The sequence below is a fragment of the Pogona vitticeps genome, chromosome 2, assembly GCF_051106095.1.
Source record: "Pogona vitticeps strain Pit_001003342236 chromosome 2, PviZW2.1, whole genome shotgun sequence".
Taxonomy (NCBI): Eukaryota; Metazoa; Chordata; class Lepidosauria; order Squamata; family Agamidae; genus Pogona; species Pogona vitticeps.
This window is the reverse complement of record NC_135784.1, coordinates 97,457,660-97,477,569: the sequence shown is the minus strand read 5'-3', so window position 1 is coordinate 97,477,569 and position 19,910 is coordinate 97,457,660. Positions and strand designations below refer to the sequence as shown.

The 19,910-nt window shown below is 40.0% G+C and overlaps 1 protein-coding gene across 3 annotated transcripts in view; it reads right to left on the bottom strand.

Moving 5' to 3' along the window:
- Positions 1 to 177: 177 nt before the first annotated feature.
- The window catches only part of RASGEF1C (RasGEF domain family member 1C), a 112,060-nt gene continuing 92,327 nt past the window's right edge, over positions 178 to 19,910 (bottom strand). For 2 of the 3 annotated variants that reach the window (XM_072990099.2, XM_072990100.2), the window contains exons 11-14: positions 14,477 to 14,572; positions 11,095 to 11,218; positions 5,271 to 5,343; positions 4,499 to 4,804 (exon numbers count right to left, since the gene is read on the bottom strand). In XM_072990099.2, the coding sequence (XP_072846200.2) occupies positions 4,711 to 4,804; positions 5,271 to 5,343; positions 11,095 to 11,218; positions 14,477 to 14,572 (387 nt within the window). In that variant the 3' untranslated portion in view covers positions 4,499 to 4,710. Of the gene's footprint in view, positions 2,307 to 4,498; positions 4,805 to 5,270; positions 5,344 to 11,094; positions 11,219 to 14,476; positions 14,573 to 19,910 lie in introns of those variants that run through there. The other variant, XM_020782654.3, reaches the window with a different exon arrangement.

Here is a 19,910-nt window from a genome sequence, read left to right as displayed (position 1 = left end):
CAAAAAAGAATCTACCCAGAAGTGAACAGTCAAGGACTCTTTTAAAAGTTGCATTTCCTCTTCCTCTTTTTCCTCTTTGCCTCTGAGGTTACAAATAATTAGCATATATCTATGTGGATGGGCAAATAATGATTGTGACTTTATAAGTCTAAATGAGGTTTCCTAATGTAAATTATGTTTTCTATGGCATACTATGTCATCATTACAAGGAAAGAGCATAAGTATACGTATAAGTATAAGGCCTTTGAGCACTGATAATACAGGTTGCTGTAGACAGAATCTGACAGAATTGCATACCACAGATTAAGATGGCCTCATTTGAAGAAAACACCACCTGTGTCACCTAATGAGCAGCCTCAGGGGAAAGTCTTATGAGAGGCCACTGCATATACTCTCTGAGCAGAACTATAAATCACCATTCCAGCTGAATTACAAATCGAAAAGTTCTCAAGATTTAATAGCTGCATTACTATTCAGCAGACTTTGATTACAGTGTTAAATTCATGTATGTAGTGCAAAATGGAATGTATCTCTAGACTGCCTCTACAGGACAGTGTATGTAAGAAGTGATATGTGATGTATAGAGATGGGGATGACTCACCATTTTGGCGAGTCGTCCCGCTTCATGAGTTGTCAAAAGTTAACGACTCATGAAGCATGAAGTTGCCTCCATGAAGCAACGAATAATGAATATTATTATAATATTATTACCCCACCCCTGCTGCCCCACCACCACCACTGCACCACTGCCCCCCTCCACTCCTGCCAACACCCCCATACTGTAATTGCTGCCGAGATCTCCATCAGGCCTCTGCAGCCACGGCGTGTAAAAAAGGAAACTGGCTGCCCTTTGCAAAGACGATGGCTGCGGCTCCATTTAGGGTAGGGAAGCTGCAGCTGCCATCTTTGCAAAGGGCAGCCTGGATTCCCTTAGCCTGCCTCTGTGATGTAATCCTGCTGTTGATTATAAAACAAAGACCCAGTTTCCAAAATGAAGATTTGCAGCTCTCCCCAAAGTTTTTCTATACAGTGAGCAACAGAAGCTAAGATTTTGGCTTCCACACTATATTTAAATTATTAAAAACAGTAATTTTATACCTGTTCCACATAAAAGCATAGTAAATACAACTATAACAAAGTATTCTGCAGCTCCCTGATCTCCATCAAATAGCATGGCAGATGTGACAGGTGACTTACTGTTCCTACAGACAGAAGGCAGTGACCTTGGGTCACACATAAATAGAATTACAAAAAATAAGAAATGCATCTTATAAACAATGTATTGACAGTTATTTTGCCATAGTGCAACATGTCACAGAGTGAAATAAGAGCCCTAATGTCAAAGAAATGCCCCTTCTGAAATGCTCTTTGCTTCACCAGTAAAATGAGTGGGGAAAAAATAAAAGAACAACAACAATGGGTAGAGCCCTTAACAAGTTCTTGTCATATTATGGTGAGGTAAGGCCCCTTGAATACAGTTCTTTCCACCATCAGCAAACAAAACTGGAGAATATGCTACATGGTTTGAATAGAGGTAAGTCAGACTAAAAACCATTTACTTCATCAGAACAGCTCAAGTTGATGACACGGCGGACCTATTAGAAAAAATATATATTATGATTTGCCCCTCAAAAAACAAGAAGAAACTGTGTACGTACACAGCTTGAATGCTTTTTTTGTTCGTTTGTTTGTTTCAAATGTTTACAGCTTGCCTGGGTTTTCCATACCAACCTGGTTTTGTGTCAGCGTTTTATCTCCTGATGTCATAATACTGTTCACTGAGGCTGAACACTGTGGAGGGAAAACAAGGTTCTTGCGTAGCAAGGAACAGGCTTCTCCTGTGTTTGGCAGAATTTACTTCTGATAGTTCTTGCAGAGTTACCCTTGGATACACACTGCTTCTGAGATAACACACCCTGTACCTTTCCAGTGGAGATTGTTTTGTATTTGTAGCAGCATGACTCTCCTTGCCATTTGCTCTTCCTTCAGAGAGACAAGGTAATACAGTGATAAGGACGTGGTTCCAGTACAGCCATGAACAAGCCGGCCATTGGGTTTCTGCTGTAGAGCACAGACGGAAAATATTACTGTGCATGCAGTAAAAAGACACGTCTGTTGAGTCTTGTGGATGAATCCAGTTAACCACAGTAAAGAGTCCAAAAATGCACACAAAAATAAAGAATAAAATTTCCTAAATCCCAAATAGGCATCTTTGGAATGAATAGTGCAAAGTAGTTTTGCCGATACATTTTTGTCCTACTGTAGTTATAGATCTTTATCTTCAAGTCTTTCCTAAGATAGTTGACCTGCAAAGAAGAAACATGAGAATGGTAAAAAAGCAAGAAAACAAGTATGACATAGAGGTAATCAAATTTACTTTGACCGTATTCTATGTTTCTGCACTGAGCTGATGTCTGGCTATGCCCAGTGCCCTGAAAGTTGAGAACAAAAGAGAAACTCAAGCCGAAAGGGGAAAAAATGGTGTAACCTCAGCTTTAAGAGAAGACAGGATACTGGGAAATTACACTGGAAAGGTGCAAGTTGAAATATGAAGCTGAGCTGAGCAAACTTCAGATTAAATTTGTCAGTTTTTATACTATCTTTTTCTTCATATCTGACACATTATCAAGTATATGTACAAACAAATGAATAAACAAACAAAAAGGTTATCTCCAGCAATTTCCTTTTCTAATTCTTAACACACCATATGGAAAGAATAATGTGGGGCATACCTCTGCAACACACTTCTACCTTCAAATCTGTCTCAATGGAGCAGCAAAAATAAATGATACATAACTTGATCTGTACTGTCACCCCATCAGGTATCTATGATGCATTCAAAATAGCTACTGCTTTTTATAAGGTACAGTGTAACACTTGGCACCTCCCTATAGAGGTCAATACATAATGTGTCAATAATAATGTAAAGGATATAATTAATCATGTGCTGTCAAGTCAATTCGGACTTATGGTGAGCCTTTTTAGGGTTTCCTATAAATGTAAATTTACCCCTTCATGGATTGCCACCTTGTCGTGGCAAAGGGACCTGAGTAATTCAGAGAAGCTATGGGCTATGCTGTGCAGGGACACCGAAGATGGACAGGTCACAGTGGAGAGTTCCAACTAACCGTGATCATACTTTTATTTACCTGTTTAAATTTAATCACTCTTGAAGATGCCAAGGCAATATACATAAGACAACAAAAGAAGTCATATGAAAGTAGAGTGCACCATAAAGAAGCACAGTAAGAAAATATTAGAGAAGAGATGAAAAGAGAGAACATAGGACCTCTTAAGATGCCTGGGTAAATTAAAAAACAGTTTGCACCTGGCACTGAAAAGAGTGCTGATTGCTAAAGTCAGCATCAGTTACAGCTCTGGAGGAAGGGAATTTTATAACTTCCACCACACAGAAGGCTCTCTCACACAATAGTTTCCCTTAACAAATGCTGAAGAACTCAATGCATGGAAAGAAGGGTGTTCTTTCAGGTACTGGGGTTTCAAGCAGTTTAGAGGTTTAAAGCAGCTGTAGGATGCCTTGAAGGGCAGCCTTCTGGATGTCATGCCATTACCACTAGTGATCAATGCCAGGAGTTCAAATTAACACCAGTAGGAATGCAGCTTGCCTACCCATATTTTTAAATGAAGCACCAACACCTTCATTTATTTATTTATTTATTTAATTTATATCCCGCCTATCTAGTCGTGGTGGACTACTCTAGGCGGCCTTGCCACCGCACCTGCTTCAAAATCAGTATAATACCAGTCCATCTGGCTGCAGTAGTTAAAACGCTGGCATGCCTATTCTGCACTAGCTAAAACTGAGCAGGGGGTTGGACTTGATGGCCTTATAGGCCCCATCCAATTCAACTGTTCTATGATTCTATGAAATTATTCAGGTCATCTTCCAGAACTGCTCCACAAATACATAATCCATTATAATAATTCAGTCTGGAGGTTACCAGAACATGGATCATTATGGACCAACTGGCTCTTTTCAGGAATGATCATAAATGGCAAACAAGTCAAAGTTGATAAATGGTTCTCTCATGCAACCTTGGAATCAAGTGGAAAAAAAGATGTACCAGCTAGGTATCTGAATTTTTTGGGTGGGAGTGCAATCCCATTTGGCCCAACTGCTACCCAAATACAGGAATCAGTCACAGGGTTCTCCTCTTGCCAAAATTCATTGGCTCTCATCCAGTCCTTTATCAAATTTACACACCAGTAAAGCCTCACCTGATGTAGATGATAGAAAGAAACAGAGCTGGGTGTCATCAGTAGCTTCCTGCCCTCTTGATGTTTTCACCCAGCAGCTTTATATAGAGGTTTAAAAGGATGAGGGATAAACCAAAAGCTTCTGGTACCAATGCCATTACACTAGGTAGAAATCCTCCAGTGTGTTACCTCCTGAAACCCCAAAAGGAACAGCAGACCCACAGAGCCTATCCAGCAATATAACAACAGTCAACAGTATCACAAGTCAGGATGGTGTCAAGGGAAACAAAAAAGGCTGCACTAGTTGATTATTCTATTTTTCACTAAAACTCAGTTTTCTGGAAAACCCATAATTTGAACTCTGTTGGTCTCTACATTACATTATGTGGGCATCCTGATATTTAACAAAGAGGCACAGTAGATAAGATGCTAATTCCAAACCTAGAAGCAGTCTGCCCTCAGGTGGGGGGAAATTCTGACTGTGAAAGCACATTAAAAACAGAAACAGCTCACCAACAGAATGTAAACACCTTCTTTCTTTGAAAATCTGATTGCTGTGAGATGCATAACAAAGGAGATCAGATGGCTGGAGGGAAAACACAGTAAGAACATGAAATATGCATCTCCTTAAAGGTTCACACCTTAAGTAATGCCAAATTATGTGTGGCTGGCTCCTTTTGGATTTAGTTAGTTTCTGGGCCAGCTCTGTCCTATAGAAAGACAGTAGCAACAAGCTTGCAGTAGGAAAAGTTCCTTAAAAAATCTGAGTTGAATTTCCACATCAATCATGTTCTAAAAGGATTTATTCATCAAGCACAAAAAAAAAGTAATTTGCAGATATGTTTGGAGATGCATATCCATGGGTATAGTTTGGATAAGTTTGCAAACATGGTAGCAGAAAGATTTTCACATCACTGTTATACATGTTTCTGTATAAAGTACAGTTTTGTCTTCACACTGTGGTGACCATGGAAGAGACAGGAAACCCTCCACATCCACATGCAAACATTCCCCAATCTCCACTCAATATTAATTAACTAATTCATTAATACCTCAAAGTTTTCCACCTTTCTTTTTCAGTTTGGTTTTCTGGACTTTCACTTTCATAGGAAGCCAGATACAAACCTAAAAAGGGGAGGCGGAGAAAACAAATTGATTACTGCAACTATACCCACAACATTGTTCAACATTGTATCAAGGAAATAGATAAAATTGTATTTATTTATGTAAGCTAAAGGAGCAACAAGAACACTAAAAAAACAAGGAGCCCAAAGGAGTGTTGTTAAAGATCCAGCATGAAAGTGTGGAGTGACAAATATACAGTGGGGTCTCTACTTAAGAACTTAATCCGTATTGGAAGGTGGTTCTCAAGTTGAAAAGTTCTTATGTTGAATCTGCATTTCCCATAGGAATGCATTGAAAACCATTTAATCCGTATCTGCTCTTTTCCGTCCATAGAAACTACAGTGGAACTTCTACTTAAGAACTTAATCCGTTTTGGAATGGTGTTCTTAAGTTGAAACGTTCTTAAGTTGAAGCAAAATTTCCCATAGGAATGGACTGAAAACCAATTAATCCGTTCTGGCTGTTTTTTTTGTTATGTAGAGGTGCGTTCATACATTGAAAGCTGGTTAATACGTACTCTACCACTAGGGGGAGAATTTTTTTTTAACCTAAGATGACCTAAGGTTAAAAAAAGAGCAGGAAAGGTTTTTTTTCCTGTTCTTATCTTGGATTTCTGTTCTCAAGTAGAAGCAAAATTTAGCAAATGGAGCTGTTCTTAAGTTGGATTGTTCTTAAGTGGAGACGTTCTTAAGTAGAGACCCCACTGTAAGTGCCTTGGAATATGGTTGAATGAGTAGTGGAACCAGATGATAGACACACTATAAAAAGCAGAATATTTTCAAAAGCAAAAATCCAGGTGGTATGGAGCAGATTCTTCAAAGTGAAGAATGCAATATACAATAACAACTTGAAAACTGGCTTTGAGAATGTCATTTGGACATTGGTAGATATTCTCAGTTTTAACAGCATGGCTATCATGGACTTTAACGGAAACTTCTATAAAAATGATAAAAGCATTTGGAATTTATCAAAGGATGTTTAATAACTTTTTGGATCTAAAAGATAGCTAATGAAGGCTGGTGGTTAACTACCGACCAGTGGCGAACTTCCCTTATTTGGGCAAAGTGTTGGAGCAGGTTGTGGCCGGGCAACTCCAGGCGCTGCTGGATGAAACAGATTTTCTGGATCCCTTTCAATCGGGTTTCAGGCCAGGTTTTGGTATGGAGACTGCCTTGGTCGCCCAGTGGGAGTGTGACCCTGTTGATACTTCTGGACCTCTCAGCAGCTTTTCAATATCAACCATGGTGTCCTTCTGGATAGGCTGGCTGGGTTGGGAGTTGAGAGCACTGCTTTATGGTTCTGCTCCTTCCTGGCTGACCATGTCCAGAGGTTGTTGCTGGGGGACAGTTGCTCTGTCCCATGGTGTTTATGTCATGGGGTTCCTCATGGCTCGATACTGTCCCCCATGCTGTTTAACATCTACATGGAACTGCTGGGAGAGGTCATCAGGAGGTTTGGGCCGAGGAGTCAGCAATATGCTGAGGACATTCAGCTCTACCTCTCGTTTTCCACCAATCCAGGTGAGGCAGTTTCTGTGCTGAACTCATGTCTGGACGTGATAATGGACTGTATGAGGGTTAATAAACTTAAACTCGGTTCAAACAAGACGGAAGTGCTGTTAGTGGGTGCTTCGCCAGACAGGCTGAAGGGCCATTTCTCTGCCCTGAATAGGGTTACACTCCCCCTAAGGGTCCGCAGCTTGGGGGTGCTCCTGGACCCCAGTCTAACTCTGGAAGCCCAAGTGGACTCAGTGGCCAGGGCATCTTCTTTCAGCTGCGGAAATTATACTAGCTACGCCCCTACCTGGATGAGCGGAGTCTCATGACAGTTACACACGGACTGGTAACATCTCGTATAGATTATTGCAATGCGCTCTACGTGGGGCTGCCTTTGAAGATGGTCCGGCAACTGCAACTGGTCCAGAATCAAGCTGCATGGCTGGTGAGTGGTGGGGCCACTAGGGGGCACATCAAGCCGATCCTGTTTAAATTACATTGGCTACCAGTTGCTGCCTGGGCCCAATTCAAAGTGCTTGTTTTGACATATAAAGCCCTAAACAGCTTGGGCCCTGGATATCTGAAGGACCGCCTCCTTCCATATGAGCCTACCCAGCAGTTAAGATCTAGCCAGGGGCGCCTTTTGAAAGAGCCCTCTCTCAAGGAGGTAAGAGGGATGGCTTGTAGACAAAGGGCCTTTTCGGCAGCTGCCCCCAGACCAAGGAATGCCATCGCCACTGAGATTCTCTGGAGCTGATGCTGATGACATTTGGGCACCAGGTCAAAACCTTCCTGTTCCAGAAGGCTTTTAACTGAAATAATAACAACTGTGGGTCCCGATGGCAATTTTTAAGAGTGTATATTTTAATTGTATTTTAATTTTTTTACTGTATTTTAGTTGTAAGCCACCCAGAGACCTCTGGGTAATGTGGGCGGCATATAAGATAGATGGATGGATGGAGGGAGGGAGGGAGCGAGGGAGGGAGGGAGGAAGAAAGAAAGAAAGAAAGAAAGAAAGAAAGAAAGAAAGAAAGAAAGAAAGAAAGAAAGAAAGAAAGAAAGAAGAAAGGAAGGAAGGAAGGAAGGAAGGAAGGAAGGAAGGAAGGAAGGAAGGAAGAAAAGTATTAAGGCAAATGAATACAGACCAATAAAATATAGAACACAGGCAAGAGTAATTTGCTTAGGGAAAGAGATACGGAAGTATAGATTGTTACAGCTATCAATTTAATATAAAATTAATTGGAAATGAAAGATTGGAAGGAGAAAATATCTTGGGTGGAAAAAAAAGTTAGACAACAAGTTGAGTGTAATATATGGTGAAAATTGCTGCATCCAAAGTCAGAATGGCTGTCCAACCTGGACGAGGAAGACGACACAACAGTCTTTTACAGACTCAATGAAATCTGCACCTGAATAAATACACACAGGAGCACACTGCCTGTGCAAGAGATACACAATTGTTCACAATTCAAGGGTAAGCTTAATGTTCAGAGCACTATTCATATTTTAATGCTCTTTTAACCAGCTGAATTGAAGTAGAGCTTGTGGATTTAACGCTTTCTGCCAGATCCGATCCTGCTCCCTCAGTCAGCGGCAGAATGCTTACCAGACCTGCTTCCTAGCTTCTAGTGTGGGGGCACCACTACCCTAGGCTTCAAATGGGGGAAGCAGGGGCAAAAGTACCTAATTTTAAAGTGGGAATTAATAGATCTTCTCCAGTTCCCTTTCTCTACTAGGAGACCCTGATCACTACCAAAGCTCATTCGTTAGTCTCAACCTTTTCTTCCAGGGCTTATTATAATTTATTATTATTATTATTATTTAAAAACACCAGGCACACTCAAAATTATAAAAATATTGACTGGTATTATATAACAGATAAAACTTTCAACGAAAAACCAAAGTATCTGTTAAATATCAGTGCAGTATGTATGCTGTTCCTAATATTGCCGTTTTTGTAACTCTGATTGTGGTGTGATTTCAGAGATCTGCAACTGCTTTTAGTACTTTGTGAAATTTCTTGATATTGTTCCCAAAGCCCCAATGACTACGGGGACCACTGAAGTGTGTTTCTTCCAGAGGCAAGATGTTTCAATTGTCAGGTCTCTGTACTTTGTTAATTTTTCCAATTCATTATTTTCAACTCTGGCATCCCTTGGAATTGCAATGTCTATGATCCAGACATTTCTTCTTTTTATTACTACTATGTCTGGTGTGTTATGTTCAAGGTGTCTGTCTGTTTGGATCCAGAAATCCCACAAGATCTTGACTTCCTCATTTTCTGACACCTTCTCTACCTGATGTAGAGGTTTTTTTTTTTTTGAGGCCAGCAAGTTATATTTTTTACATAATAACCAGTGCACTAACTTTGCCACTCTATCATGTTTAACTTTGTAATCTGTGCAATCGTTAGACATTCACAGATGAGGTGCGACACAGCTTCATCTTTTTCTTGGCAAAGTCGACACTTGCTGTTAGCACTAACTCTTTTGATTTTACCTTCAACACCTTGGTTTGGAGTGCTTGTTTATTATTATATTATCATCATTATTATCATTATAATCATCATCATCTTGACAGTTGTTGTTCATGGGCCTTGAGCATATTTTTCCTTTCTGTGCTCTAAATTTATGTATGGCCAATGGAGTCCCAACTGTCAGATGTAATTAGCATGGATAGGTTTTGAAGGCTGCTCTTTAAAAAAAAACCCAGAAGTTGAAAAACAAATCCAAAGTCACCCAGGCCGATGGGCACGTATAGGCAATGCTAACAAATCTAGCTCCTATTTCTGATGTGATGATCATGAGATATGACTGAATTAACTTGTTAGCAAATGATAGAACACAAAGTGGCACATTAGACAGGGAGGACAGAACTCACACAGAAAACCATTTATGAATGCGAAGGATTATCCCCCTGCTACATACACGCACATGTCACTGCAAGCACAGCCTAAATGGTAAATCTTTCTCTGCTGAGACTGGGGCCCTCCTGTCTGTGCCTTGAGCCGCTACAAGCTTTACTTGCAGAGAGAGAGGGACTGGTTGACTTGCTCTTTCTCTGAATGCTTTCAGCTACAGCCTGACTGACATTCATGACAGCCTCTCACAGAATGGCCACCAGGCCTATTCCTCTGTGAATACTACAGGGATGATCTGCTACAAAGACAACGCCCGGTTGAGAAGCTGTGGGAGAAGAGCTCAGAGGATCACTTCTTTAGCTGCCTATTCTAGACAGTGAGAATTTGTAGAAGGACAGACCTTGAATACCACATTTTCAATTCAAAGCTATCATCAGTTCACACAGTGCTTTAAAAGGGAGGAATTTTGGGGTGGGGGTGGAGGAGAGGACTATGAGTGCCCAAAGTCCTGACTCAGTATGGCCAGGCCAAAAAGCAAAAGTATGCTGCTTATACAGTGGTGCCTCGCTTAACGATTGCCTCACTTAATGAGGAAATCGCTTGATGATTAGGTCTTTGTGATCGCAAAAGCGATCGCAAAACGATGGTTTAAATGGGAAAAATCCCCTTCACGATGATTGGTTCCCTGCCTCGGGAACCGATTTTTGCATTACGACGATCTAAAAACAGCTGATCGTCGGGTTTCAAAATGGTCGCCGGGTGTACAAAATGGCTGTTTTTAGGAGCCATTTTTTGCTATACAGGCGCCTGAAAATGGCCACCTCTATGGAGGATCTTCACTGGACGGTGAGTTTTCAGCCCACTGGAACGCATTGAACGGGTTTCAATGCATTTCAATGGGCTTTTTAATTTCGCTTTATGATGTTTTTGCTCTACAGCGATTTCGCTGGAATGAATTAACATTGTCAAGCAAGGCACCACTGTATATTGCTCCGTGGTGATTAAAACACTCTCTGGACAGTTTACAATTTAATTATCCAGCCTACAAACTGTCCCACCCCCTGTGAGCTGGAGAATTAGTTTAGTGACCTTGGAAGGCTGCGTCAACTTTGAGCCGGCTACTTGAGCCCATCAGGACTGAACACAGGTCTTGAGCAGAGGGTTTGAATGCAGTACTGCACCTTAATCATTACAGTTACTTTTCTAAGCCCTGCTACCATTCTAACAGTGGTATGAAAGATTTGTCCTTCCAAATATTTTTGACATGAGCTCCCAGAAGCCCTGACCAGGATGGCCAACGGCCAAGGGTTCGGGCAGATGAAGTCCAGACCATCTGAAAGGATGAAGGACGAGAACCATTGCACTGCAGCATTCATAAAAACAGGACTTTCTCACCGTCTTCCGTAAAAATGGGTGCAGTATGTAAGTAATGGATGATGTTATCGTCTCGCTCAAATGGACATTCTACTTGTTTCCATGTTATAAATTCTCCTACTTGTTTAGCCAGTTCCAGGAATTTCTGCAAACAGAAAGAAGGGGAAATCTCATGAAAAGGAAACAGTGTATCACTGGAACATTAAAGCTACAATATTTGACAAAGATCTTCCATTGTAAATGTGTGTGATTTACCGTAATTTAAAAAGCATGATTTAAATTATTCCACCTCACCTACCCTGAATACCTTTCCCTCTGTTTCTCTAATTTGCTGAAGAACATGAAGCTGTTATATTTTAATATGCAGTTAAAGTAATATTCTGGGATGTCAGTCATACAATGTGCATTTCTCATGTAAAACGCAAGCAACTCTTTGGCTTTGGTGCTCTTTACTGAAGACTTCCTTCATATACATAGCTTCGACTAATATTAAATGCACTGTCCATTGTGTGTCACAGTTTTATTCCCCATTCTTCCCTCCTACAGTGCTCTCTTTGTTGTTGTTTAGTTGCTAAGTCGTGTCCGACTCTTCGTGACCCCATGGACCAGAGCATGCCAGGCCCTCCTGTCTTCCTGCTGCCTCCTGGAGTTTGGTCAAATTCATGTTGATAGCTTCGATGACACTGCCCAACCATCTCATCCTCTGTTGTCCCCTTCCCCTCTTGCCTTCTCACTTTCCCAACATCAGGGTCTTTTCCAGGGAGTCTTCTCTTCTCATCAGATGGCCAAAGTATTGGAGTTTCATCTTCAGGATCTGTCCTTCCAGTTAGCACTTAGGGCTGATTTCCTTCAGAATAGATAGGTTTGTTCTCCTTGTAGTCCAGGGGACTCTCAAGAGTCTCCTCCAGGACCACAGTTCAAAAGCATCAATTCTTCGCTGGTCAGCCTTCTTTGTGATCCAGCTCTCACTTCCATACATCGCTACTGGAATAACCATAGCTTTGGCTATGCGGACCTTTGTCAGCAAGGTGATGTCTCTGCTTTTTAAGATGCTGTCTACCAGCTCCTTAATTCTTTAATCCTGAAGAGCCCGTTTTGGCGAATGAGAGGGAAATGTTGCAGGAATCCAGTTCTACTGCATTCCACTGTTCCACTAGTTAGAAGTCTGCCAATGGAGCTTTCCCATTATGTTGAATATATTCAAGTGTTTAAGGAGCTATACAGCTACTCAATACAAACTTAGTATCTTATTCAGATAATAATCAGTACTTATGTATTATCAACCTACACTACATCTTTCTTACTCTTACTATTATTTTCTTCACACAGTAACAATAACTGGATAACTCAGTGGTTTAGGTACCTGGCTGCGGAGTCAGAGGTTGGAAGTTCAATTCCCTGCAATGCCTCCTTGACAGGGGCTGGACTCAGTAACGCATAGGGTCCCTTCCAGCTCTCTGGTTCTAAGATTCTAAGATAATAATTGCCTACTACAGAAATACCTACAGTCCTGCTAAATATCATAAGGAATTGCATGAATTAATTTTTGGCCATATACATAAATACTGTCATAAAAATTCATACACTGAGATGAAAAATACAAAGTCATAGATACAAACCATAGTAATCCTATTTAAATAATTGATAATCCAAAACAGAATAATTAAAGAATCAAAAACAAAGGCTTCCTTAAATAGCTATAAACAGTCTTAAACAATCACAGATGTTAATAGATAGCAAAGAATCAACAAATACCAACACATCTCTAGGTTAATATTAAATTGATTAGGTGCTTGTTCTTTAGCTACAACACTTGGAATGAAAAAAATTAGGACAGCTTCGCAGAGACCATCGGTCAGATATTTTATCCTACAGAATAGTTAGTTATATTGCTTAAACTTGTAAAATAAAAGAGTCACCACTATACATGAACACTCTCATTTCTTGTTCTTAAGTAGATTATACAGATGTATTCTTCTTCTTCAAGGGAGAACATACAGGCATATTCTCCCTCTTCTCAAAGGAGCTTGTGAATCAGTCAGGTGTGGATACAAACTGAGACTAGATATAGCAGCTACCAGCAATTTGTTACAGCCCAACTTTATCAATAGGATGATGGCCTGTCCCATCCTAGCATCTTGGCAGGGATGTTACTGCCGTTATTCACATTTATATCATTACCAAGCATCAGTTTTGGATGGTTTCTTTAAGTGGGAAGGAGAAAAAACACAAAAGTTGCCATGACTTTTGTTTGCCACAATCTTATTAAAGACAGGTGAATCCTATCCAATTTTTTCGTGAAGGCTTTCATTGCCGGGATCTAATGGTAGTTGTGGGTTTTTGGGGTTCTTTGGCAGTGTTCTGAAGGTTGTTCTTTCTAATGTTTCGCCAGTCTCTGTGGCCAGCATCTTCAGAGGACAGCCAGAGCACAGAGTGCTGTCCTCTGAAGATGCCGGCCACAGAGACTGGCGAAACGTTAGGAAGAACAACCTTCGGAACATGGCCAAAGAGCCCAATAAACCCACAACAACCACTCTATCCAATTTTGCTTAGATTTTCATTTTTAAAACATTTCTTTGTTCCATCTCATTTCTCCATTGGACTTTGGACACATCACCAGTATCACAATGTGTATGTATAACTATTGGGAAATGTTTAATATACTTTGCTAAATCTTCACATTTTCCAAGGATATTTCAATCATTTTTGTGCACTTTCCCCTAAATATGAGCTTATGCTTAATGCACATTGGATGTTGATGGTAAATTATGTTTTGGTTAACCCTTAGGTTCCAAAAAGGCAAATTCAGCAAATGTTCAGTAAAAAGCAAACCAAACAAATCTGCAAACTAAACAAACTGCCCTGGCTCAGTACTACCTGAAATTATCAGGTGCTACCAAAGACAGCTGCAGAGAAGATTGGAATTCAAAGAAAGAGCTCTATAGGTGGTCAGAGTGCAATTTTCCATGTGGGGAGGAGTAAAGATTTTCTGTTTTTGACAATGCCCCCTTGTGGTATTTTAAATTGTTCTTCAGAGACTCTTTTGGCTCTCAAACAAAGCTTTTCAAATGACCTGAAATTTAGGAAATTCACAGGTAAGTTCTGATGTACATGTGGTATTCTTTTGGGCCCAATCTCTCTCTCTTTCCCCCCCCCCCATCCCTGCCCTTTGAAATATAATTCATTCATTCATTCATTCAATTCTTTCTTTCTTTCTTTCTTTCTTTCTTTCTTTCTTTCTTTCTTTCTTTCTTTCTTTCTTTCTTTCTTTCTTTCTATTTTATATGAAATTGATCTTTTTCTTTTTCTTCTTTGATTCAGTCTTGGTCTATGTTAAAGCCAAGCAATCCAAAATAACCCCCTGGCCATGTTTGTACATGAGAAAGACCTGTGTTTTACTTACTTCAAAGTTCACATGCCCATTTGGAAGGCGGTTGGCACATCCTTCATTCAGAAAGTAAATGTCTTTGATCAGTAGGCTGAAGAATGGGATCACAATCTGTGAAGAGATGACATAACTATTATTTCTGCAGTTCTGTTCTTTGTGCATGAAAGAACAGCTCATTCACAAGAAGAAAAGAGAGATTAACTTTTCAATGTACAATATTGCAATGAAGAAACACTAATACTAGCTAGGCCTAGGGGAGACATGATATGAAAGATAAGTTACAATAACTGCAATGTTGAACATTTTTTCCTTGTTCATTATATACAAGCTAGGTAATTCTATGGAGATTAAATGTATTCAAAAGTTTCATTTTATGCCTATTAATATTTCAGTAGCATGCATTTTAAAGCAAATATAAGATCATTATGTCAACAAGAATATTATCATAAACAAACAGATTAATTCAACTATAAATGGATAGGAAAGTCATGGAATACGAGATAGTGGAATGCAACAAAAATTAACAATTCAACGTAAACAAGCAAACATTTTGCTATGACATTTTGCTTATTGTAATTCATCATGACATGCCACCTAAAGCAGAGGGCAGAAACTTCAATGAAGTGAACGACAGACAACAATTTATGACCTAAATCTAATTGCTATTCCCAGTAAGAGTAAACTCACAGAATCAATGTGATTAATGTAAATGTTGCTTTACAATTCAGCACTTGATCCAATGGATCTACTCTAGTTGGGGCTAACAGTTAGATTTAGACCTGTGTTGCAAGTTTGTTTCCCCAGATAGATGTATGCATCTGAACCTGATCCTTATCTGGTGTAAAGGCCGGAGGCATCAAATAAAGTGACAAATACTTACACTAATTAATTTCTCTTATAAGCGTTACATTAGCAAACTAACCACATGGTTCTTGCCAGAAGCTAAAATGGCTAAACTGAGGCTATTGTAAGTTTGTACATACTCCCTTCAAAAGTCAAGAATGCTAGGAAAAGCGGAAGGCAGCAGAAAAAGAGGAAGACCAAATATGACAGGAGTTGATCTAACTTGAGATGGACTGACTCATAAAGGAAGTCATGGCCTTTATTCTGCAAGACCTAAGTAGGACTGTTAATGACAGGACCTTTTGGAAGTCAGTAATTCATAGAGCTGCCATAATATAAGCTTTATAAATAAATATTCTTAGTTTTATTAATTTATTAAGGACATTGAGAGTATTTATCATTTGTTTTGTATTCTCTGTTACGTAATTAGTGTCCTCACTATATCAGGGAGTATATAAGCTAAATAAATAAAGTCTGAAATGACTTGATGGCACATAACAGAACAATAGTGTTCAATATTATTTGTTTACAAATAAGCCACTTGACTATCTATTGAGAGGCCAATGTATGCTCTGACAAAGGGCCAATTTTGCGCTGCACTTCAATAACCTGACCAGCCTTGACTTTGGGGTCAAAGTGTCTCTTTGTTTATTAAGATGCTGCTCCAAGAATAGGCACACAGATAGAATATGCTCATAATCTGAATAGCCTATGTCATACAGATTTATATACCACTTCCCATCTCCTATTCTATTTGTATACTTTCCACAGACAATATTTTCTCAGAGGCATTTTTAGCCCAGGAGAGTTGTACAACTGTTGGGTAGTTAAGCCACTTTGGCTCCCCATCTAGTTGCCTTGAGTTGTAATTCTGCAAGAAAGGTGAAATTGATCTCAAATAAACAAATAAAATAAACATAAGTTAGTAGATGACTAGGTTAACATACAATAAGTTATGCTTGGAGGAAGTAAGTCTGTTCGCTATAGTTTCACTTCCACTGTAGCACAGAGGCACTTCTCTTCAACCAGAAAGCCCTGGATCATTGAGCTCCCTTATAAAGATTTAGACTCACCTAGAGTCTTGTCTCTCCTATAGGAGATATATTTTCTATTAAAGTAAGAATAAGTATGTCAGATGGGCATATCTTTCAAGTATATCCTCAGGCCTTTTTGTGAATGAACAGAACTGTAGCTTCTAAAGCACAGTCCTTCATGCTATAGCTTTAGCAAAGGAAAAACTCCGGGAAAGAGTATCAAAAAGAGAAGCCACCGGTGTCGGCAAGAAATGTCCTCAAGTTATTTATGGTAGCTCTGTGCTGAGCATCCAATAAAAAAGAAGAAGAGAAAGGGAGGGAGCAAGAGTCCCAGCAGGGAGCATGTCCTCTTTGAAGCTACTGCACGCAGGACATAGTGGTGAACAATTAGGATACATAAGATGATTTAACTCCTATCTGATGGTTGTTGTGGGTTTTTCGGGCTCTTTGACCGTGTTCTGAAGGTTGTTCTCCCTGGCGTTTTGACAGTCTCTGTGGCCGGCACCTTCAGAGGACTGGAGTAGGAACAACCTTCAGAACACGAAGGAACAACCCTCAGAACATGGCCAAAGAGCCCGAAAAACCAACAACAACCATCAGATCACGGCCGTGAAAGCCTCAAGAATACATTTAACTCCTATCTCTTTGCTATTACTCCCTATCAGAATTCCACCCTTAACCTTAAAGAAATCAAGGCAAACATGATGCAAGAAGTTACAGAGCTATCACAAGATACGATGACCTGTGATTCCACGCTTACAAACTACAGCACGGGGGATAATAACCCAAATGGAAATCCTGACACAAAGGCCATTCTCTCTAGAATGGAACCCTGATTGCACACAGCCACAAGAGACACATGTCAAGCTGTACCAGTGGTCCTTTGGTGGCCTTCTGCAGGACGCACACGGTGCCTAGGGACTGTGACTGTGCTACTGTCACTGTGAAGTAGAGCACATGAAGCAAGGTGCCCTGAAGGCCTTAGTTTCCTATGGCTAGTTGCCCCATCAGAAAAGTATTGACTTAATTTCTTCCAGTGAATTCAAAGTAGCACACATACTTTTCTCCATCCCATTTTCTCATCGTAGCAATCATGAGGAGTAGGTCAAGCTGAGAAAGTATGATTGGCTTAAGGTGAATTCACCTAGGGAACTTCACAGCCAGGTGAAATTTTAACTCAGGTCTTCCTAGTCCATTTTTAATCACTTTAACACATTGCTATTTGGACTTGAATACCAACTAGGCTTAACACACTATTGAAGGATATGTATTTTGCTACATTTAACTCAGGTTCAGAAGCTGCTGCTTGACACACAAGACTTTAGTTGACATGATACTCTGCCTTTTTAAACTGAGACTGTCCATAGTGGATATTAATAACCCAGAAAATGTTATAATCTTAGAACTGCAGAGCTGGAAAGGACCCTATGGATCACTGAGTCTAGACCCTGTCAAGGAGGCACAGACGGGAACTGAACTCCCAACCTCTGGTTCCACAGCCAGATGCCTAAGCCACCGAGCTATCCAGAAGTTCATCTAGGTTTCCTTTAGTTCTAGCCTCCTATCTCCAAATGCTTTGACTAACAGGTTTACTTATCTCAGAGACAAGTGAATAGAAGGGATTGTGGGGAAGGCTGGGTTAGACAAGATGGTTTTGTATACTTTATTCACATGACCCTTTTCTTCCTTCCATCTGACTCTCTCCCTCCCTTTACTCTCTTTGTAACTGTTACAGGTTTGCTTCAAGTAAGCAGATCTGCTACAGCAAAGCAAATGACTACCAAATTTTTATGGGCATCCACTGATGGGGGGGATTTAGGATAAAATTGTATTCTTCCTCACCGAGCAATCTCTGCTGTCCACAAAGAGTGAAGATGCCTGTTTGATCAGAGGAATGATTTTCGCTGCCACCACTCATTAATATATGCAAGACACCACTGGGAGAGATCATCCAGAGATTTGGGGTATGAGGCCATCACTATGTTGATGATACCAAGCTCTGTTTTTAAATTTACATGAGAATGTTATTTTCAAGATAAGGGGCCTTAAACATATTAAACTTATTTGTTTTACATAATAAAATATATACTGTATAAATTCTGGCTGCACATGCATACTGAAGTACGTATGCAGTAGCCATTGATGAAACTTTTTGCTAGTATTTTAGAAGACTAATGAGCCATACAGAAGTGAATGGGACTAGATAGGGAAGACAGCATGATGGAATGAGAGAGAGAGAGAGAATGGAGCCTGGGGGTGTTATGTGATTCTTGTGACCAGCCCCAGTTAGCAATTTGGCTGCTGTGTTTTGGACCCAATGAAATTCCCTGACATTTTCCATAGGCAGCCTCACATAGCTGGTGTTACAGTAATTCAGCCAGAATGCAACTAAGGCAAGTGTCACCATGGCCAGATCAGACCTCTTCAGGAATGGATGCAGCTCGCGCACCAGTTTTATTTGTGCAAAGGCACTCCTGGACACCACTGGAACCTGGCAATCCAGGCTCAGAGACAAATCCAGGAGCAACCCCAAGCTGCACACTTGTGTTTTTAGAGGGGGTGCAACCCCATCCAACACTGGATACAACCCTATTCCTTGATCTGCTGACTATAACTTTTGCAACACAATTTTATACGTTGTGTTTACTTACATGATTTATTGGCTGAAACTCTGTTGTGCAGCTCCACATGCACAATGATGACGACACCACAGATAAAAGGCTTTGTTTGGAGATTATGGGGTGCATGCAACTTTGTCATTTTGTGTGTTAGTGTGCACCTCAAGATTGCCTTTATTCAGTAGGAAGTTGCCACTGATAATAAGATCATCATGGTTGTGTACATGAAGCTGCACAACAGGATTTCAGCCTTTCTGTGATTCTGTGTTCTTTTACCTTTCATTTTTCTCCTTTCTTACTACTTTGTTAGCTGCTCTGGGAATATAAATAAAGAAGCAGGATATCACTATGTAAATAAATAAACTAGTAAACAATGACAAGAACCACGCAGAATTGTAGAGGAGTGTTTCTTCACCTCTAGAGAATACATATTTTGTCAGGAGGTACAGAACTGACCGAACAACATTATGTGTTTCCTGTTCAGCTTCTGTTGTCTATTGCCCTAAATTAAAATTTCCATATAATAATAATAATATAATATAATAATAATATAATTTATTGTCATTGTAAGTATATACACAGTATACCCATACAACGAAATTCATATAGTTACAGTACTTTCTGATAAACGTCCACTGAAATGCAGGACATATTGAATGTGCAGTCTTCTGTGAGCAGCAGTCTCTGGCTGCTTAAATGCCCTAAAATTTGTAAGCTAAATCAGATAGTCAGTAACATTCATCTCTTTCACTTGTCTGAAAAAAAATCTTCTCAATGATGCAATACATACTTGCATTCAAGTAGAATGTATTCTGTATACATAGTCTCTGTGTATCTGTATCTGGAACTTCCCAAAGCAATTCATAAACTAAAATATCAATGCTGACTTTTAATTTTTGTGGTTTTGTGTGTGTGTGGTGTGGGGGGAAGGCATGTTCAGGAACTGCTTAGTTT